A 22,995-nucleotide genomic window follows, 5' to 3' on the forward strand; every position below is an offset into this window, starting at 1 on the left:
TGTGATTACTTCCACCACGTGTGTATGCTGTGGTCAGACACAACTAGTTATCTCTACACGAGTTCTACTTGAATCATAAGATTACTCTAAGAAGACTTAGGCAGGCTGATCCTGGAGCTGCATCTGGTCAACAGCCCTCTCAGTTTTCCAGGAACTGGATCTCCTCACCCAGATGCTCTTTCAGCCACGGCAACATGGTGAACAGGTCGATATGGAAGTCGCGGGCATCAGGAGGTGGCTTGAAGTTGTCACTGCTGTATCGAGCCGAGTAAGATGGACTAGTAAGAGTACAGACATCCATGTTGCCCCAGCTCACAACCCCCACCTGGGATGACGGAGAAGGACAGTGGGTGAAATGTTACACATCACTCTGATATACTGTATCACTGTATAATGAAGCTTCATATAGGTGAATCATGGTGATTTGCTTACCTGAAAGTAGCGCATTCTTTTTTTAAGGAAGAGGGAACCACCAGAGTCACCTATGATTAAAAACAAAAAATCAACAGGCCACTAATTAGTATATAATCTCTGTCCAGGCTTTGTACAATTTATAATGTGAGTGTGTGCCAGACATGGGACCAAGTCACTTTGGTCCAAGTCTCAAGTAAGCCCCAAGTCATTTTGTTTTGGACAAGTCAAGTCACAGACACTTGACAACGTAACGTTATTTCATTATTCAAACTGACAAACACAAACAAGTCATCCAAGTCATCACCTCTCAAATCAAGTCTCAAGTCTTTAATTTCCAAGTCCAAGTAAGTCTCAAGTAATTTATGTTTTTGTCAAGTCAAGTTGCAAGTCATCAAAACAGTCTCGAGTCCAAGTCTGAAGTGTCCATCTCTGGTGTGTGCTAATAAGTTTTCTCGTGTGTGTGAGTATGTGTGATTGTCTCGATTTGTATCTTTGGTACCCTTGATAGTCAATTTGTGTGTGTGTCAAATGGTCCAATTAAAGATGCTGAATATCGGTACAAAATATAAACTATTGACAGCTTCAACACAAAAACATTAACAGCATTGGCTTTCAAAATCCCATATTTGTAAGTTGACTCCAGACCTTTACAGGTGATGGAGTCCTTGAAACCCGTGGAGCCTCCAGAACAGAGAAAGCGGTCGGGAATATACTCGTCCATAGTCACATCAGTGGGCTCTGCCAGCGTTTGCCTGGCCTTCTCCACACAGCTGGCCCTCTGCAGAGAGCAAACAGATAAGAACCAAATACAGCACATCTCTCATTCATAAGAAAAAGCAAACTCAACGGTCAAGTATCGCTGAAAGACATCGACTGTCACTCACCTGACTTTGCGTGTGAATGTGCGTTTCCTTGCGAATGTGCGTTTCCTTGCGTTTGGAGCCTGACTTGGATCCTGACCTAATGAAGAAGGCAGCAGTCTCTGTGTGTGGTAGTAGCTCATCTCCTGCACACACACACACACACACACACACACACACACACACACATACAGTTAAATTTTGTCATAATTAACACATTCACTGCCAGCCGTTTTTCAAAACTGTAGTTAGCTTCTGCCAGAGGGTTTTTTTGAGGATTCTGGCTCATCTTTCAAGAGCCGAGGATTCGTTTCTGTTAGGATTTTGTGAACACACAATATCTCAAAAGAACTAATAGAATGTGTGCTTTCTCTGTCTAAAAGAGTTAGTTTGTAGAGTTAGTACCGTAGTTATGTAAGCATTAGCAGTTGAATACAGCATGGTTTCAGCGTCTGTAAATTTATTCTGAGATAAACGGCTTTTTGTGAAATTCGATAGAACAGTCACTTTAACCATTCATTTTTGGCATCAGTAAGACGTCAGACATCTAAACAATAGTTTTGAACAGTAATTTCCTCCATAACAGCAGGAAACACCCCTCTCCTTCAAACTCCTCCCTCCGTGTGTGTTCTTCTTGGCTGCAGCGGGCGTGTCACAAGCTCGTTGCTGCTGCTGCTGTAACCTCGCGTCACCAGGCTCACTGCTTTGCTGCTGCTCTGCCTGTCTGCTGGCGGCCACTGGACAAGTGTGGATGGGCTCGCTCGTTTCTTGGGGTTCTGAGAGCTTTGATGAAGCTTTTGCGATTCTGGTCTTATTTATGCTGCGTGTTTCAAAGTGTGTTCCACCCGTAATCTATTATGCAAATTTGCAAAACCCCACCGCCAGCTCCCAAGCGCGAAAGCGTTTTCGCCAATCCATTTTCATGAGAATGGCTTCCTCACCCTGCTTTTTGCTTACCTTCCTCTAGAATGGAGAGCACTGTCGCCACTTAGTGGGTCGGTGGAATGGGTTGTACACGTTCGGTAGCTCCAATATTTTGATAGGAGACGTGGGGGGCATTGATCCACGTAGCACCGTCAAAAAATTTTATTTTTATTTTTTGACGTCTCAACTCGTCATTGGCAGTGAACCGTTGGATTTTTTTTGACGAGTCAACTCGCCATTGGCAGTGAACGTGTTAACAAAACAGATTTGAATGTGTTGAGGTGAAAGGTCAGGAGGTCATGTCTTACTGTGCTGCTGGCAGGTAGAGTTGATCCTCTTCATGGCTCGGCTGGCTGGTATGGTGCATGGCAGGCAGATTGGTCTGTTGTACAACATACAAATTAAGTGAGGATCAATGTTGTCCACACACAATTTCATGATGTGAAACAAGTTGTTCTTTGGTGGCCACTGGTTGACCTGGTAACTTTGGTCATATTTTTACTCCCCCCCCCTCTTGATGATCTGGGAAGAGTTGTAGACTAGAACATGCTTCCTCCGATACATGTGCAGTCGCCAGCCACTTCTTTTCACCTGACAGCGAGGGGTTTTACAGGACAGTTTTGCAGCACGTAGGAGGATCACGCTATTTCCCCCAGTTCCCCTCCCCTCCGAACAGGCACCCCGACTCACCAGAGGCACCTACTGGTAGTGCTTTCTACACTACCCAGATGCCCTTTCAGCCTGTGTTCGCGCGCGCGTGCGTGTGTGTGTGTGTATGCGTGTGTGTGTGTTTGTGTGTGTGTGTAAGGTCTTTTCTTTGGGCTGTCTTACCTAGCCTTCCAAGACAGAGGGATGCTCTTGTTCAGCCGCACCAGAGCTATATCATAGTCATAGAACTCTGATACATTTTTGTGTTTGAGTGCAGCGATGTTGAACTTGGGGTGCATGACCGCCTCCGCTGACACCGTCCCCTCACCTAGGAAACAAAGAGTCAGCATCAAGTGTGAAATCAACAAGATGGATAATTCTCCACTTCTCTCTCTCATCTGCTTTTCTCCGACAAGCATGTGCAGAAGTGTGCCAACATCTCCCAGATGTTTCCCTGTGCTAAGTCAACACTGACCGTGTTCCACCTCCACGCGCCCGGTGATGTTCTCCGTGCTCGCTCTGGCAAAGCAGTGAGCCGCCGTCAGCACCCAGTTCTGGCTCACGATGGATCCAAAGCACGTCTTCTCTTTTGACCCCTCAATCTATGTGGAGGAAAAGGGCCGAAAGAGGCAATTTGAGAAATGTAATTTGAGAAAATCCACACTGTAAAAAAAATATCAAAAAAGCAATTCAAATGAGTGGCTGAATGTACACAGTTCGTTCTCACCAACTTCACGGTGACGTGCCAGGGTCTGGTGTAGGCCGTCGCATCCCGGCTGGAGACAGATTCCTGAGCCACCCCACACATCGTCACACTCTTGTCACCTGTATTATCAAACATACCATTGTGAATTACTATGATTTATGAACTCAAAAGTAGTACATTCACAGGATCTGATGCTTAATGAATTTTTCCATATCGTACATTCAGATTTGTGAAACACCATCCTTAATGCTGGTACATTTAGCTGCGGCTGCCATGTCTGTCATTTCTAAAAAGCCTCTTCAGCAGGTTGCCAGTTTGTTTTCAATTAATCGCTTCTATTCTGAAACCTAATTTGCCTGCTGACAAAATGACAGCTGGTATTATGACTCCACTTGCCGGAGTGACCAGAGGTTTCATGCCATACTGTATAGGCCTACGCTGCACGTGATCATATTGTACAGCCTTATCATGGATAGTTGGCACTTGGCAGCCTACTTACTGATCATGCTGTTGAAAACCGCTCCCAGTGTTTTGTAGTCTCTCAGAATGAAGATGTGCGTCTCACCGCGCTTCTTTGAGGCAATGTCATTCAACTCATTTTTGTTCACGTCCTTCCCAATACCAAATACATAGACGTCTGAAGACACACACACACACACACACACACACACACACACACACACACACACACACACACACACACACACACACACACACACACACACACACACACACACACACACACACACACAAACTTAGATATGCAAACATGTTTCTTAACTGGCACAATATAAAACCATTTACAGGTTTGGCAACTTAGGAGCTGAAGTTTACTTGTTTCAAGTCGTTACGGATACAGAAGTGTCAGCTACTAAGTAGAGGACATGGAGGGTGAAAAAGGTGACAGATATCAGCAGACACAAAATCAAGCCCTATTTCGGGACTCAAAAAGGTGACTGTCACCTAAAAGTGACTAATTTCCATCCCTGTAAGTAGCTAAAATGTAAATAATTTATCAATGGTGCGCTACAAACTAGCAAACGTACTGTCATTTCATTGTATGGATATGATTCATTACAATACCCAGCAGTGTCTCCTCTGTGTGGTCCTGGGCTGTGGTGCTGTAGCCCAACAGGTTGCGGATACGTGCCAGGGCAACCTGAGGCTTGTGGCCTATGTTGGAATAACCTGCAGACAGAGAGAGAGGAATAACCTGCAGACAGAGAGAGAGGAATAACCTGCAGACAGAGAGAGAGGAATAACCTGCAGACAGAGAGAGGAATAACCTGCAGACAGAGAGAGAGGAATAACCTGCAGACAGAGAGAGAGAGGAATAACCTGCAGACAGAGAGAGAGGAATAACCTGCAGACAGAGAGAGGAATAACCTGCAGACAGAGAGAGAGGAATAACCTGCAGACAGAGAGAGAGGAATAACCTGCAGACAGAGAGAGAGGAATAACCTGCAGACAGAGAGAGGAATAACCTGCAGACAGAGAGAGGAATAACCTGCAGACACAGAGAGGAATAACCTGCAGACAGAGAGAGGAATAACCTGCAGACAGAGAGAGGAATAACCTGCAGACAGAGAGAGAGGAATAACCTGCAGACAGAGAGAGAGGAATAACCTGCAGACAGAGAGAGAGGAATAACCTGCAGACAGAGAGAGGAATAACCTGCAGACAGAGAGAGGAATAACCTGCAGACACAGAGAGGAATAACCTGCAGACAGAGAGAGAGGAATAACCTGCAGACAGAGAGAGGAATAACCTGCAGACAGAGAGAGGAATAACCTGCAGACAGAGAGAGGAATAACCTGCAGACAGAGAGAGGAATAACCTGCAGACAGAGAGAGGAATAACCTGGAGACAGAGAGAGGAATAACCTGCAGACAGAGAGAGAGGAATAACCTGCAGACAGAGAGAGGAATAACCTGCAGACAGAGAGAGAGGAATAACCTGCAGACAGAGAGAGGAATAACCTGCAGAGAGAGAGGAATAACCTGCAGAGAGAGAGAGGAATAACCTGCAGACAGAGAGAGAGGAATAACCTGCAGAAAGAGAGAGGAATAACCTGCAGACAGAGAGAGGAATAACCTGCAGAGAGAGAGGAATAACCTGCAGAGAGAGAGAGGAATAACCTGCAGACAGAGAGAGAGGAATAACCTGCAGACAGAGAGAGGAATAACCTGCAGAGAGAGAGGAATAACCTGCAGACAGAGAGAGAGGAATAACCTGCAGACAGAGAGAGAGGAATAACCTGCAGACAGAGAGAGGAATAACCTGCAGACAGAGAGAGGAATAACCTGCAGAGAGAGAGGAATAACCTGCAGACAGAGAGAGAGGAATAACCTGCAGACAGAGAGAGAGGAATAACCTGCAGACAGAGAGAGAGGAATAACCTGGAGACAGAGAGAGAGGAATAACCTGCAGACAGAGAGAGGAATAACCTGCAGACAGAGAGAGGAATAACCTGCAGACAGAGAGAGGAATAACCTGGAGACAGAGAGAGAGGAATAACCTGCAGACAGAGAGAGAGGAATAACCTGCAGACAGAGAGAGAGGAATAACCTGCAGACAGAGAGAGGAATAACCTGCAGACAGAGAGAGAGGAATAACCTGCAGCCAGGCAGAGGAATAACCTGCAGACAGAGAGAGGAATAACCTGCAGACAGAGAGGAATAACCTGCAGACAGAGAGAGAGGAATAACCTGCAGACAGAGAGAGAGGAATAACCTGCAGACAGAGAGAGAGGAATAACCTGCAGACAGAGAGAGGAATAACCTGCAGACAGAGAGAGAGGAATAACCTGCAGACAGAGAGAGGAATAACCTGCAGACAGAGAGAGAGGAATAACCTGCAGACAGGCAGAGGAATAACCTGCAGACAGAGAGAGGAATAACCTGCAGACAGAGAGAGGAATAACCTGCAGACAGAGAGAGAGGAATAACCTGCAGACAGAGAGAGAGGAATAACCTGCAGACAGGCAGAGGAATAACCTGCAGACAGAGAGAGAGGAATAACCTGCAGACAGAGAGAGGAATAACCTGCAGACAGAGAGAGAGGAATAACCTGCAGACAGGCAGAGGAATAACCTGCAGACAGAGAGAGGAATAACCTGCAGACAGAGAGAGGAATAACCTGCAGACAGAGAGAGGAATAACCTGCAGACAGAGAGAGAGGAATAACCTGCAGACAGAGAGAGGAATAACCTGCAGACAGAGAGAGGAATAACCTGCAGACAGAGAGAGAGGAATAACCTGCAGACAGAGAGAGGAATAACCTGCAGACAGAGAGAGGAATAACCTGCAGACAGAGAGAGAGGAATAACCTGCAGACAGAGAGAGAGGAATAACCTGCAGACAGAGAGAGGAATAACCTGCAGACAGAGAGAGGAATAACCTGCAGACAGAGAGAGGAATAACCTGCAGACAGAGAGAGAGGAATAACCTGCAGACAGAGAGAGGAATAACCTGCAGACAGAGAGAGAGAGGAATAACCTGCAGACAGAGAGAGAGAGGAATAACCTGCAGACAGAGAGAGAGGAATAACCTGCAGACAGAGAGAGAGGAATAACCTGCAGACAGAGAGAGGAATAACCTGCAGACAGAGAGAGGAATAACCTGCAGACAGAGAGAGGAATAACCTGCAGACAGAGAGAGGAATAACCTGCAGACAGAGAGAGGAATAACCTGCAGACAGAGAGAGGAATAACCTGCAGAGAGAGAGAGGAATAACCTGCAGACAGAGAGAGGAATAACCTGCAGACAGAGAGAGGAATAACCTGCAGACAGAGAGAGGAATAAGGAATGAACGTCTCACTCTAAAACAAAAGGATCCGTCTAATAACCCCTTTTCTTATCTCTGAAGAGCTCTAATATTCAAAGAGCCGTTGATTGTAAAAGGTTGGACAGCAAAGCAGTCGAAAGTCATTTGAGGAGCTGTCAAAAGGTGCTTTTGAGCATCTTATTCTTCTGTCCCTCCCACCCGTCTGTCGCAGAGACATCCTCTGTAATAAACTAAGGTGATTTGTCCTGTGTCTTTTACCATCCGTTTCTATGATGATGATGTTCTGGGTCTCATCAAAATGGTGCTCCCTGCTGTTCTGCTTGAAGAAGGACATCCTCTCATTGACGCTGTCCAACGCAGCATAGAGGTTAGTGCCTGTCTGAGTGCCGTGGCCTGCAGGTGAACACGTGGAAAAGAGGGAGTCATTGAGCTGCTCCTTGAATCAATGAACTACTGAGCACAGAGATGCATACGGTTGTAGGCTACTTGTCTGTCTGAATGAATGAATGAATGAATGAACAAATTAAAGAATGACAAGGCATAGCCACTAATATCTTACTATTGTGGTCGAAGTCCAGCAGTGTCCATATGACTCGGTCAGCATTGCTACTTGTGAATGTATCTGTGATGTCCACGATGTCTTTGGCCTGGCTTGCGAACGATATCACATGGAACCTCATCTGCGCCTCATAGCTGTCCAACTGGGATGGCAGGGAAGAAAACAAATGAGGATGACAATTCGGTGAGTTCCTGTATCAAAGGCGTTATGGCATAATGTCGTCCCTGGAGTGCTCCTATTTCAGTGGTTCCCAACCTTGGGGTAACCCTAATTCAAATGGGGTCGCCTGAAATTAAAATTAAAATAATAATAATAATACACCACACACAATTTAAAACTACCGAAGACGATTAGGGTCACTTGTGATTTGTTTGTGTTTGTTCTGAGTTTAAGACAGAATTCTCAGATTAAAGTCAGAATTCTGAGTTTACTGTCAGAATTTTGAGGAAAAAATAATTATGTGATTAAAGTCATGTTGGGAACCCCTGATCTATCTGTTGCAGACCAAACGCTTGTCCTTGCCCCACCGCCCCTGTTGAATGGAGTGGAGTTCACTTGAGACAGACCTTCCTGATAAGACCAATAGTGGCGTTCCTGGAGTCTTGGAAGGCGTCCTTGGTGATGCTGCCTGATGTGTCCAGTAAGATATAGATGTTGATACGACTGCCATCAAACACACGCAGAGATCGACCGAAGGTCACTTGAAGGAGAAAAGAGGAATAATTACTATACAAACATGCTGCTACCCCACTCACACACACCATACATGTGCACGCACAATATGAACTTGCAAAGTTGTACACCTCACAGCTAACTCTAAGGTTGTCTTTTTTTCCTTGGTATGTTTGCTTGAGTCCAAACCCAAGTTCCATGGTTCCCAAGCCCCCCCAGCACCGCTGTGGGACATTGGGCCTGTTTGGCATCAATGTGCGTTTGCAATGATTTTGTTTCTTTGTTGTCAGTGTGCACAGCAGTGAGTGACACCTGCAGCACAGTTCACATAAGTAGTGTCGCAGTAGTCAGCCATAGATACCATACATCTACTGTACGTCTGGAACACAACTCTTGAAAAGTGGTTAACGCCCGCCCCCCAAGACAAAAAAACAGAGAGGCGTGACAGACATATGAATTGACCAACCACGGACGGCATGCCGGACATCCGTAACAGCCCGGCCAGTCAGATTTCGCCGCACGATTCCTGTTGGCGGAACCCGGAAATTTGACTTGTGATCCTGACCCACCGTCGCTGGAAGCGTGCTGACGTAAAACGTTGGGTCTGACCACGTGAGACTACAGTTCACATGGAACTCAGACTGCTTCCTAGAGGTGAACTCGTTCAAAAAAATCTTTCACATTATGGTAAATGGTAAATGGCCTGCATTTATATAGCGCTTTTATCCAAAGCGCTTTACAATCAGTAGGTAGTCTACATTCACCCATTCATACACCAATGGCGGCAGGCTACCACGCAGGGTGCCTACACACCATCGGGAGCAAGGAGGGTTAAGTGTCTTGCCCAAGGACACAACGACAGCAGCTGGGAGGGAGCGGGGATCGAACCGCCAACCCTTGCGTCATTGGCCGACCCGCTCTACCTCCTGAGCTAAAGCCGCCCACATTACCAACTTGACCATACCCGGTTTCGGATGGAAATTCCAGTGTGAAAGTCCCCTGAAATGCTAAAATGTCGAGATGACCGTGACACATATACAAGTTATACCCACCCTTCTTTTTGAACTGCGGTGAGAGTACATCCATGACCCCAGAGAGTGACCCTGCCATGGCCGCTGCCACAACGGTGGGGGAGTCAAAGCTACCCGGGCCTGCATTCAAACACAAAGGATCTCATCCATGGATGTTTCAGCATAAATCAATAGTGTCCTGACCTGTGTACTCATGTGTTACCACTTAGCACGCTGAAGGTGGACAGTTGGGTGATGATAGACAGAAGATTAGCCTAGAGAAGCTACGGTATGGTAACGTGAGGGCTACGGACTGAACCTAAAACTGCTTATAACTGTGTGCTAAATGCATCTACAAAACTACGATGGCCCATACCCTGGCATCGTGGTGCCGTGCCGCTCCACTCCCGGTTCTCCAGGCAAGCCCTCTCATCCGAACCCAGCAGATCCAGACCAGTCTGACACTGGTATTTCACCTTCGTCCTTCCTGCTCCAAACCGGCCTGCTGACCTCTGGGCCCCCGGCGGGACCCCCGGGTCCTTACAGTCATCAGCTGGATTTTAAGACAGGGGGACGGGTCTGGTTTAGGTGGTGTTACAATAAAAACAAGACAACCATGACACAGCCATTAAAGTGTGTGTGTGTGTGCGTGTGTGTGTGTGTGTGTGTGTGTGTGTGTGTGTGTGCGTGCGTGCGTGCGTGCGTGTGCGTGCACGCGCTATGATACAGGATGGAACTTTCCCTAAAAGGTGATTAGGGAACATTTTATTTGTAAGTGTTCCTCATCATAAGAAGGCATCAGAATTGTGAGAGCATGATTATTACCATGTGTAAAAAAAAAAAAAAAAAAAACATATGGGATTAACTAATATAGGGGGCAACTAAATGGCTAATAACATGGTACTAAACAGAATTTTCGGCCTGTATCTGTACAGAATTGTCATTGCAACAATACTCTGCCCTCCGTAGAGCAAGACCACCATTTGCATGGTGGGCAGGTTGGACTGTTTTCACAATCAACAACAATGAATGTTCGATCATGTTATAGAAAGTTGCTAATTTATTTTGTTCAATGGACGCTTACTGTGATTAAGATACTGACATTATTATCACTATTCCTGTTGTTTGTGGATTTTTGGAATATATCGAAGGTAAGGAGTCGCTATTTTGTGTAGTAACACCATATTATGCTTCAGTAAAGCAGAAATATTGTACATTCACATTTAGTAGGATTAATTGTCTTATTCAAATTGTGATCAGTGACCTGTTTTTCAGTAAACAGTCAACTATGTGAAAATGAGCTTATATGTATTAATGTATTTTGTATTCATTAAAAGCTGATTTGTTGTGTAGACCTATAAGTAAGTGTGAGCTCGGTCAGTGCACGCCTGTGTGCACTGAAACAGCTCACTGTTAAGACTCTATAGTATAGGAACTAACATGCCTGAAGAATTAGGCCTGATTAACTCAACTGAATTAATATCCTGTCAGCCCAACTGTACCAGCTTTATGAGGGACTAAAAAATACATTTGGTTGGTCAACAGCCTCCCTCACCGTGGTTGTCACAGATAGGATTGCTTCCTGTCCACTCCCCAGAGAGGGTGCAGTTCCTCTGGGCCGACCCAGACAGAGTGAACCCTTCCTGGCAGGAGAAACTCTGGACATTCCCTGGACGGAACCACTGGTCCCTGGGCCAGATGTCCCCATTGTCCAGCTGGAGCTGGGCCGGACACAACACCTCTGAGAGAGGGAGAGGGATGTTTGGTGACACAGAGAGATTCAAGATTCAAGATTCAAGATTTTTATTGTCACTCCATGGTACAAGTATCACGTGTGAAATTCTTGTGCTGTGGACTCCGTTTACAACATAGTACAAATATAACAGGGCATATGAGTGCAAAAACAACAAGAGACACAACAAGCAATAAGGCAGTATAGTGATAAGACAAGTCAGAGACAGTGGCATATTCACTGCACATAGGTGCACATTTTAAATTCTGCGTATTTGACATACAGGTGCAAATAACATATTCCTTATTAAACATACAATTAAACTCGGCATTTTAAATTCGGCGTATATGACATACAGGTGCAAATAGCATATTCCTTATTAAACATACAATTAAACGTTAGACATACGTAATGGTAGCAGCTACAGTACGGTACAGTGCGGCTACTACACTATTTGTGTATGTTAAGGAGTCTCGTGGCCTGCGGGAAGAAACTGTTGAGAGAGAGAGAGAGAGAGAGAGAGAGGGCGGAGGGAAGGAGGAATATGAAAAGAGGAAGAGAAAGAGAGTCTGGTACTTTGAGAGACAAGAGTCTTTCAGCTCAGCTTATTAGCATGAAATACATTTCAAATGCTGTATTGGAGTCCATGTAAGAGGCAGATAAAGTATCGTGAAAGCATCCCTCCCACTCTAGCCAGCACCCAACACATTACCTTTACAAGTGGCCTGTGACAGCGGTCTGCCATTGGCCAATCTCATGGCTGACCAGTCCCCGTCAGCACTGCACTGCCTATGGCTGACAGGGAAAGGGTAGCGTCCAGGGCCACAACGGTAGGTCAGCACACTGCCCTCCAGCCCTCCCTGTGTACGACACATGTGGTCACCCTTTGTTCACTTTTGGAGTTCAATTTAAAAAAGTGATGTGAAGCTTACAGGAGAGAGACACTGTCAGTGGTTGCTTCATTTTCCAGGAATTGTACTTCCTTTTTTATTATGACTGGAAAACTGATAGATTGCACTTCTATTAGCTGTCAGCTTCACGTACAAGCAGTATAGAGACACATAATTCACATTTTCATTATTGGTGGATAGTAGTCTCATATTTGTGCATGTAACATTTATATTTTAGCCCTTTGGCTTATCTTCAGGCAAGCCATATTTTTTGTCTTTTAAAAGCGCACCTTTTTATGTGCTTTTAGTTAATTGCTCCATGTCTACTAATTCTCATCCAATTTTCTTATTATTACTATTATAGAATCTTATTGTATTATTTGTTTTCATTTGTTCTTGCCTTTGTGTTCATTTTATGCTTTTATTTTGTTGTCATTTTATTGGATTCTGTTTTTATCCTGATGCTGTGAAGCATTTTGTAATGTTTTGAAATGTGCTATACAAATAAAGATTATTATTATTATTATTATTATTGATTCTAGACTGACTTGCAATGCGTTAAGGTGTACAATGTATTCCTACCTGTGAATAAGTGACATTTCCACCTCTGATGGTCTCTGTGGTGGAGCAGTTCACAGGCAGGGGCTCCTCATACTCTTCATCATTATAGTCATACTCTTCCTCCTGCAGATGCACTGGTGCACACACAGTAAGACAGTCAGTGATAAACATGCATCTATGTATACATATACATTATAGATGCATTTGTGACATAATAATACACAGAAAATACACTGAAACACAAGGACACTAAGGTAAGGCAACTTGAATCTTCAGACATAACACAGAGTTACTCACCCTCTTGGATGAAGAGTAGGATCCACAGCAGAGGCACAAAATACATGACAGGAGTCTATTTGAGTTTTGTTTGTGTTGTTTGTCTGACAGAAACTGCAGTGATAGTGTCTATATCGACCACAAGTCAACTGCTTTGTTTGATGACTGATTACCCATTAACACAGCAGCACCAGACAGGGAAGGAAGGATTGAGCAATTTAGGACAGAACCTCTGTGCTGTAATACATACTGCATAGGCGCTCTTGTTTTCTGTTTCCAAAGCAACATCTTTGTCAAGGTCTTTCCCTATAAGGTGATTTAAAATAACAACCCGTTTGACAACTTTTTGGTGTAAAAGCTGACATCATTTTTTATGTAAAGTTTACAACCAGTTTTGCAACAACAACAAAATAAACTAATGTACAGCTTTAATGATAGTCTACTCAGTCTTTTTTTTTGATTATTATTATTCACCATTCCCAAACCCAATCTCCCCCTAAACTGTTGTTTTGATGCTTATAGTAACTACCATTCTGATGACTAAATGACTCTGCTTGAGCTGCCTGTGCCAACCTGGTTAAACCAAACCAAATCAAATGGTGTGTACTGTAGTGCTCAGTGCTCACATACATGTGTGGTTGTGCTGAGAACCTGCTCTCACATCAACCTGCACACACACAGTATTTTAGGAGCTCCAAAGATCATCATGGTTACAGAGATTTAACAGGGACCCACCCCCCACACTCACCCCCTCCCTCCACAGGGCTCAGTCCTCTCAGCTGACTCAGCTTTGTTGAACACCATGAAGGACTTTCTAAAACTCTTACCCGCCTTTATATGGCTGTGATTATATTTTCAAAGATATCTATACTGTTGGCCTTCGGTGCCGGATTTCGGACACGTGCATACTCGCATAGTCATAGCGCCACTTACTGGCAACACAAAAGGCGGGTTTATTTTCGAGAACCGTTGATCAGGATTACAGATGGATTTCCAACAGTGGGCTGCTCTGTTATGCTGGGAGAGAGAAGGCCGGAGAATTTCTGCTCTTCAAGTGGAAGTTTCTAGCTGGAGCAAAAAGTGATTATTTTGGGCAAACTGGGGTGACCTTTTTTAGCATTTCCATTTCCAGTGCCAAATTCTGTGCAATTTGGACACGCGTCACATATAGTCATAGCGCCACCTACTGGCAACACAAGAATGGTTTGTCTCAAGAACGATCGACTTCCAACTTGGCGGGTGCGCTGCTGGGGTCCCAAGAAAGTGCAGTTTTGAATTCCGTGCAATTCTACAAATTAGAACATGGCTTTCACGAATCGACTGATTCTGATTTGCCAAAAAATGAGCTACTGCAGGTGTTTATGGTTCAATAATTGGAAAAGCATCATCCGTAAGAAAAGTTGACTAGTGCAATTGCAAATCTCACAATCTATTCATTATTTCTCACTTCACCATTCACAAACCCAATCAGGTTTGTGCACCTGCTCTATTGTCTATTTGGACATACAAGTGTGAATGTGAATAAAACACTTTAGGAGCTTAAAAGATCATTATGGCTATTACAGATATTTAACTGGGACCCCCCTCCCTCCACTCCCTCCCTCCTCCTCAAGGCTCAGTCCTCTCAGCTGACTCGGCTTTGAAGGACTTCGTACAACTCTTTCATAACTACTCACACACCATCCAAAATAAGAGAGCGATACAAGCCTATGGTGCTTACACTCAACCACACAACAGGAACAGACGACAGCGTCAAACATGGATCTTTCGATAACTGGATTTTGAAAATACCTTCATGTGAAATACATTGTGTATTTCACATTCAAGTTTTTTCTTCATTTTCATCAGGATTACTTAGATGGATTTCCAACAGTGGGCTGCTCTGTTATGCTGGGAGAGAGAAGGCCGGAGGATTTCTGCACTTCAGTGGAAGTTTCTAGCTGGAGCAAAAAGTGGTTATTTTGGGCAAACTGGGGTGAGCTTTTTGAGCATTTCCATATCAACAAACAGCTCACATCACAACGCCACTGCTGCTGTCTCAATCACATCATTAGGCTCTGTGGAGAGAAGACAGCTGATATCTGGGGCCCTCTTGTTTCCCTGAGGAAGGGACAGCAGACTAAAGATGTCTGACCACCTCACCCAGGTAGCAGTGTATTCAGACTCATCTGACATTTACAAGGTGAGTGAGAATGATTCCATGTATTGATGTTCTGCTAGTGATGTTGCTGTATTGGCAGGAAAGGCTCAATTTCTTTTATACATTTTGGATGGGAACCTATAGTACATGAAATGTTACTTCAAATCAGTACTTGTCTCGTTGTCTGTGAGTCACTGTGTGATGATGTTATTGGCGTAATAGCGCAGTAAATGTCCTATTTTCCCCCCTCTTCTCCCCAGAATGTGTTCTGCAACCCTGCCTTTGAGCTGGAGGGGGAGAGAGAGGAGAGGGTGGAGGGATTCAGGACTTCCTCATCCACCCCTGAACCAATCAAACCACCAGCAGCTAGTGAGTCAGCCAATCAGCTTATCGCTTTCCTTGTCTGAACTTCAACTGGATATATATGAAGTAGAATAAGAACTTTATTGCCTTACTGAGTCTGACACTCTTGTGACTCGAAATCCCCTTATTGCAAAAGGAATAAAGAAAACAATGTTAAAAAGGTTAACTGAAACCAAAACTTGAAACCATGTCAAATAAATGTGTGTGTGTGTGTGTGTGTGTGCGTGTGTGTGTGTGTGTGTGTGTGTGTGTGTGTGTGTGTGTGTGTGTGTGTGCGTGTGCGCGTGTGCGTGTGTGTGTGTGTGTGTGTGTGTGTGTGTGTACACACTGTGTCCATGCTCTCTCCTTCAGGCCCGGCTCTGTTTGGGGTGTGTGTGATGCGTCTGCGGGGGCCAGGGTGCAGCTGGGGCGTGGTGCTGGTCTCTGCTGTTGTCATACTCCTGGTAGCCCTGGGACTGGCGCTGGTCCTCATCCTCACACGTGAGTCACTAGAGCACCACACGTGGGTATCATGACATATTTTAGAGTTAGATTGAAATGTTTTTGGGGTAAGCAGTCTCTTTAAAGGGAATTATTGATCAAGTGATTACTGATTACAGACGAGTAAACTCTAAAGCAAACTTGAGAGAGTTCACATGCCAAATCCAGTTCAGGAGATGAGGGGAGATGCTCACAAGTCATGGAACAAAGCAGCATCAAACAGGACAGCAGCACTATGAAGAAGACACAGTGCTGTTGAAACATCAGTGTGTTGATCTGCACCAAATAAAGAACTAAGATTTGTGCGCTCCAGTGCCCTCCTATTAGAAACTATAAAGCATTTTGATCTTTGAAACAATGCCTTTTTCATATCATTTGTACATTTGCCTAATATGGGAGGGAAATACTACTAGTCTTCTGATATCTGTACTATTAGTATCTACATTGTACTTTAAAATTGTGCCTGTTTCATGTATGCTTATTTCCTATCCTATCCTAATTCATAGTACTTCACTTTACTCAAAGGAGGTCATTTCAAAATGTCATACGCCTAACTGTTTTCAGGAAAAATAAGTTACCTCATTGCTAATAGCACTCCAGCAATCATTAGCAACCTTCAAACATGTGATCATTAGCCTACATCCTTGAATATGCCTCTATTTGGTATCAAACAGAAGCTACCTCACCACTTTTCATTTTAGCAACAGTTTTGCCAGAGTGAGTGTCAGATGTTATACATGGTGGGTATCTCTCCTTATATGAAAGTCTTTTTGGACCAGCCAACCTTTATATTTACTCTCTTATCTTCTCTGGTCTAGAGCTGAAAGGCCAGGCGCTGGATGGGCAGCTGCTGTCCACCAGCCCTCCAGAGCTGCTGAGCAGTGGAGATGGAGTGTCCCACAGTTCAACCACAATCCCTGGCAACAGAAGTCAGAGGGAGAGTACAGCAGCACCGCAGCCTACCAGATTCCCCCCCTCTGAAACACGTAGGATCAGATTTTCTGAGCAACTGTACCGATAGTTACGCATGGTTACTATTTCTGTCATCATAAGCGGGACAGTACCTCAATGCCTCTAGTTACCATACATGCGTAGACTAAATGTGATCCATTTCACACAGGCGTTGTCCACTAACGGGACTCTATTGGTTTATGTGGTTAAGCCCAATCAGCCCACTCAGAAGGTGTGTGGTTGTGTTCATGCCAATTGGCTAAAAGAGGGCAGTAAAGAGGCAAATTTTGAAGTGCAGGGTGGCCAGCGGGCTGAAATTTGCCATGGCGGCCAACTGTGTGTGTCTGTGTGTGTGTGTGTGTGTTTGTGTTCATGCCAATCGACTAAAAGGGAGCGGGTTGGGGGGGTGGGGGCAAATTTCAAAATTCATCGTGGCAGATGCAGAGTAGGGTGGGCTACCCCTGCCATCCTGCATTCCAGAGATTCGCATAATGTGGTCACAGCTTGTTTCTCTCTCTCTATCTCTCTCTCTCTCTCAGGTTGTGGAGGTGTTCTGACTGACTCAGAAGGCAGTTTCAGTTCCCCCAACCACCCTGGCTCCTACCCCCCCGACTCGCTATGTGTGTGGGTGATCCGGGTCCAGCCCCCATCCCTGGTCCAGATCCACATTTCCTCCTTGACCGTGGAGGGGCCGTCCCCCTGTCTGTTTGACTGGCTGGAGGTGCAGGAGCAGATTGACCAGAGCTCGGTGGTCACCAGGTTAGTCAGATTCCAGGGATCTCCATGGTCACCCCACACAAAGAAAGATTTTTAAAAAGATTTTTAATACTTTTTTTTAAAGTAAATTTGAATCTAAAAATAACAAATCTCATACCTTTACTTGGTAAAGTCCAAATACATAAGGCAAAATTCTCTAATTGCTTCCAAAACCTTATTAATTTTTGGGTTCAATTCAATATGTACGTCAATACATTAGCCATTATGACAAACAAATAAGATATATTGACTTTACTGATGTTATTGTTTATTATTGTTTAAATTATTTTATTTCTTTTAATTATTTATTATTATTTCGTATATTTGATTTGTTTGCTTACTTTCAGGTATTATTTGATTTGCTCACTGAAATCTTGAACTGTGCTGAAGTATACATTCCATAGGATGTATGTTTGTACAGTATGTATGTATCAGCTGATTGTATGTTTAAATCTTCTAAAAAATAAAGAAAGGAAAAAAAGATTTGTCGCCAAAGAGAACAAAACTGAAATCTTCAAGATTATCACCTTAAGTCTTATCTGAGAGACTTCATAACATTTAAACTCCTTGACCCCTTTGCCCTTTTACTTAAATGGCATGCTTTGCTAGTGGAGTTAGGTGAGTCTTTGTGTCATCATAACATGATTAATTAAATTCTAAAGTTGCAGAACTCTTGTTGACAAATGCTTTAAGATTCAAAATCATCTACCAACACTAAAGTGTTAATGGAATAGAACATTCCTATACCAGGTAGGGGGGGGGGAACATCACTTAAAAGATTCATTTCTAAGCATGCATTAGAATGAGAACCTCTTCTTCTCTTGGTCTCTACCTCTCTTCTGTAGGTTCTGTGGTAATGTAGCGCCACCAACAGTCAACACTAACAGCAGCACAGTGTGGGTCACCTTCCACTCTGACGGCAGCATCGGAGGCAGCGGCTTCACTGCACAGTATAGGGCCATACCACCTGAACACAGTCAGTAGTAGTGCCTGTGTGTGTGTGTGTGTGTGTGTGTGTGTGTGTGTGTGTGTGTGTGTGTGTGTGTGTGTGTGAATGTTGGTGTGTTATACCAGCCCTAACAAACCTACAAACAGTATATCTACCAGCTAGACAGACAGAGCAGTGTGACAATCTCCCTGCCAGCTTACTAACGGTCACTCGTTTGGGGCAGAGAAAAAAGCTCTATGGGAAAATCAACAGAGAGTGAAAGGGCCCTAAACCGAGAGAGATAGGGAAGATCTCCCAGATAAGAGGCCTGATATGAGACATCTACATACATTGTTGTTTACTTTGTAAAAGTTGTTTATTTGTATGTTTAGTTTAACTATTAGCCTTATTGCAGCTTTTAGGGGTTATTATTATTTTTGGGTTTAGTGTTACAGTTAGACATAGGTATATAAGTCATGGCTAGGCTACGAGGTTAGGAAGTGAATGTTGCCTATATGAAGGTCCTCAGAAATATAGTAATACAAATGTGTGTGTTTTCTCAGAGAGCTGCTCCAGAGAGGAGTTCATGTGTGACAGTGGCCGCTGTTTGCTGCCTGTGTCTGTGTGTGACAGCCAACCAAACTGCCACGACCAAACCGACGAGGCCAACTGCAGCCATAAGCACAAGCGTGAGAGCAAGCAAACTCATACATGTTGATGTAGCCTGCCATGTTTTGATCAAAGTCTAGAACCTAGAACACCATCATATTGACTTCATGCACAGAGTACAAAGAAATGCGCAATCTCCCATTGTAATGAAAATGATTTCATAAACTTTTCAGATCTTTTCAGTTAAAAACTGAAAAGGCTTTTTGAAAAGGCACTTGACACTGATTTACCCTAAACAAACAATCTCAAACAAGTGATCCTAGTTGATGTCATGCATTATTATACATAATAGCAGAATACATTTAGTCAGGCATGCAGCCTCTCCTCTGTCTCCCCAGAGGGTTTTCAAAGTCCTCTTCCCTGTCTGATTGTAACTCCACCCAGGTTGTGTTGCTGCACTCTGGGCACTCTGGAACTCTCCATATTGCGGAACATGTGTTCACTCATTTTGGCTGCTAATTAGCCCTAATTACCTAATTCAAAAATCCGGCTCCGTGGGGTCACTCGCAGGGCTGCTCTTTACACTTCCTGAAAGATTCAGCGTGATCACACTTAAAATGGCATAACTGTGGCCGAACACAATTTCTGCTCGTTCGCTCACTCACTCGCTCACAGACACTTCACATTCTTCTTACTATAGGATGAAATTGTAGGATCACATGCTCTTTCCATGAAAAAAGTATGACCTCTTACAGATGTTTTTGACCTTTTAAAACGATGTTGCTCAGCTGTTGTCCCCATGTGATTAAACAGAGTGTGGTGGACAGAAGACAGCGCCGTATGGATACCTGGCAAGTCCAAACCACCCCAAGCCTTACCCTCACCAGCAGGTACATCCAAAATACCTCTAGACGGCTAAACACGAGCTGTGTCACTGTGAAACTCAGGGTTGTTTTCCGATCTCCTATCTTTGTCTCTCTCTCCATATATATGTGTCTGTCCGTCAGTTGTGTACTTGGAGTATATCCGTAGAGGAGGGTCATGTGATCAGACTGAGCTTCAGGAACTTCAGCCTGGAGACTCAGGACGTGTGTGAGTTTGACTATGTGGAGGTCCACGACAGCGGCGACACAGGAGCTGGACGGGTCCTAGGACGGTGAGACCTATCCCTCTTTATTTCATAATTTAGTCTAATGTCAGATGCTATATTCAAACTTCTTATCAGTTTGTACTACCCTGTTGTGACATATTTGTAGCCTACTGGACAATAACCTGAATGATCCTTATCTTGTGAGAGATGTGTTTCATTCTCATATTTGAACGGTACATATGGCCCTAGTTTATGAAGTTTATATAACCACTGGCTTTTTTCTCTCTCCTCTTTCTTTCTTTGGCGTCTCTCTGACTCACCTCTGTCATTGTCTCAGGTTTTGTGGTACCAGCTTCCCACCGGACCTGACCTCCTCCGGTCCCCAGATGACTGTGGTGTTTGTGGCTGATGAGGGAGTGGCTGACAGTGGCTTTAACGCAACATACCAGGCCGTGTCCCTAGCAGAGAGTGAGTTCTTGCTACGGTGAAGTCAAGTTTCTACTAATTAATTTGACCCACAGCACTACTGGTACCACAATCCAGCTATGAGACAAATGCTTCACATTCCCAACTACGAACATTTCTTTCTCTTTCTTTCTTTCTTGCCAATCCCTGTGTTTTCTGTCTGAAGGGACGTGTGGTCCCAGCCAGTTTGCCTGCAGTACCGGAGAGTGCCTGCAGCAGCAGTGGTTGTGTGATGGATGGAACGACTGCTCTGACGGAGCAGATGAGCGGGGCTGCGACAACTCCACCTACCCTGTCTTCGGTGTGTTACTGCTATCTCTCACCCAAGTTATACACTTTTAAAGACCTTTTTAAATGCTACCTAGAATGCTACCTTAAGAGCAGTTTCACAGCATGTGACCGGGTTGAAAAACAGTGCACCAAGAAACTAAAACTGAATTTAGTTTGATTTATTTGCTTATTTATCTATATTCCATTCCTTCAAGGCCATGTCTAGACAATATAATTTAAGACTTATTCAGGACCAACAGACACTCTGTTACCCCACTATTAAATCACTACAATAATAAGGGAATCCAAAAACTAGAAAACTTTGACAGCTATCTCTTAGGGATCTATTAACTCAAGTCCAATGATTCTCCAATCCACTTCGAGCCAAAACCTACCCTACACATCTATCTCTTGCTCTAGCTCAGTGGTTCTCAATCTGGGGGGGTCGGGACCCCCAGGGGGTCACGGGATGATTGTAAGAAACGAACGAACGCAAGCCTAGTTTTATCAAATGGGTTGAGAACCAATTGCTCTATCTAGCTCTTTAGTTCTCTGAATGTGAAAAATCTAAATGAATGATATTATGATGAATGATCATCTCTCTCCGCCCCTCCAGCTTCATCATGTGAGGTCATCGAGGTGGAAATGTGTCAGGGCCTCAGCTACAACTTCACCTCCTTCCCTAACATCTGGCTGTCCATCGGCGATCAGAGAGAGGCTGCTACGCTGCTGCGGCAGTACCGGGTACAGCACGCATACAACTCACACACATGCATAGATTACAACTAAGTACCCAGGCAACAACTGGGTTCAGAGATAATTTTGCAATATTGCATTAACTTCAGTTATTCATGTTTTAGTTAGTTTAGTTAATGTTTTTCCCCCCAAAACCAATTCATGTGCCCAGTGTCTACTACTGTATAATATGCTTGTTTTATTATCTATTATTTATATTTGAGAATCTGTGAGCTATGTAACAAAATAAGTAACCTTTAAATTACAGTCGCTTTATCATCTTGATATGAGGATCACTGCTGTATACAAACCCCTCTCCCACTTCCCCCCTCTCCTTACTCTCTCTGTATGTATTCCCCCTCCAGGTGCTGATGGAGCTGGCGTGCTTCGCGCCCCTGCGGAGGCTGCTGTGCGGGATGTTCCTGCCCCAGTGCAGCCCTCAGGGTGGCGTCCTGCAGCCGTGCCGCTCCGTCTGCACCTCGGCCCAGCAGCAGTGCAGTCAGGCCCTGGATCTCTTCTCCTTCAGCTGGCCCTTCAACTGCCACCTCCTGCCCGACTCACACGACCCCATGGAGTGCTCCCTGCCTTGATGCCTCAACAGCAACAATGGATTCAAAGTTAACAATGAGACATGAGGGTAGCAGTGCATTTCTATCATCTATCATATGACACCTGATGCACAGGATTGAGTGCTTGAGTTTTGAGGACTCAAACTAGGCCTGCACATTACATGACTGTGCTGCTTTGGATAAGCAACCGGGTCCACAACATTGAAGAGGTGTTGTCACAAGGAAGCCACAAGGGGGAGCCAAAACACAAGACTACAAGCACTACACTACTGCCTAACAAGAAGCCCATAGGTGGTGCACGTCACTATAGGAACATTTGCTGCTGCAAAAGTGACTGTTGAAAGTGCAGATTTCAAGTAGATGCAAAGTTTTATTTTTATTTTGTGTGATTCAGTTACTGATTATGCTGGTGGACAATCAAATGAAACTTCTTAATCTCCAATTGGAATCAAATTGCATGCAAATTATTTTTCTGCGCTTTATTTATTGCTTTGATGTCAAGCATGTCAAAGAGAGATTATTCTTGCAAAAAGTAGGAATGAATATTACATGGAGAACAGCTTTTTTTTTTAATCATAAAACATCATTTATTGCATTGTTC

At 44.3% G+C, this 22,995-nt stretch overlaps 2 protein-coding genes across 2 annotated transcripts; one reads left to right on the top strand and one right to left on the bottom strand.

Moving 5' to 3' along the window:
- Positions 1-115: 115 nt before the first annotated feature.
- Positions 116-13,105, bottom strand: LOC310776607 (complement C2; the record flags this gene model as incomplete). The annotated part of the gene is made up of 19 exons (XM_083636784.1): positions 116-325; positions 433-482; positions 1,060-1,192; positions 1,299-1,420; positions 2,507-2,580; positions 3,030-3,174; positions 3,322-3,448; positions 3,574-3,671; positions 4,052-4,189; positions 4,636-4,740; positions 7,597-7,731; positions 7,898-8,039; positions 8,464-8,597; positions 9,622-9,720; positions 9,956-10,132; positions 11,135-11,320; positions 12,024-12,171; positions 12,784-12,896; positions 13,060-13,105. The coding sequence occupies 19 exons, from the start codon at positions 13,103-13,105 to the stop codon at positions 140-142; spliced, it is 2,358 nt and encodes a 785-aa protein (XP_083492910.1). The 3' UTR covers positions 116-139.
- Positions 13,106-15,163: 2,058 nt separating this feature from the next.
- mfrp (membrane frizzled-related protein) lies at positions 15,164-22,415 on the top strand (the record flags this gene model as incomplete). Its single annotated transcript, XM_083637368.1, has 13 exons — positions 15,164-15,220; positions 15,439-15,547; positions 15,893-16,021; positions 16,840-17,007; positions 17,512-17,731; positions 18,574-18,704; positions 19,220-19,345; positions 20,079-20,155; positions 20,273-20,421; positions 20,693-20,823; positions 20,987-21,121; positions 21,707-21,834; positions 22,191-22,415. 13 exons carry the CDS (start codon positions 15,164-15,166, stop codon positions 22,413-22,415), a joined length of 1,785 nt encoding a protein of 594 aa, XP_083493494.1.
- Positions 22,416-22,995: the final 580 nt, after the last annotated feature.

The sequence above is a fragment of the Poromitra crassiceps genome (assembly GCF_964638095.1).
Source record: "Poromitra crassiceps genome assembly, chromosome: 5".
Lineage (NCBI taxonomy): Eukaryota > Metazoa > Chordata > Actinopteri > Beryciformes > Melamphaidae > Poromitra > Poromitra crassiceps.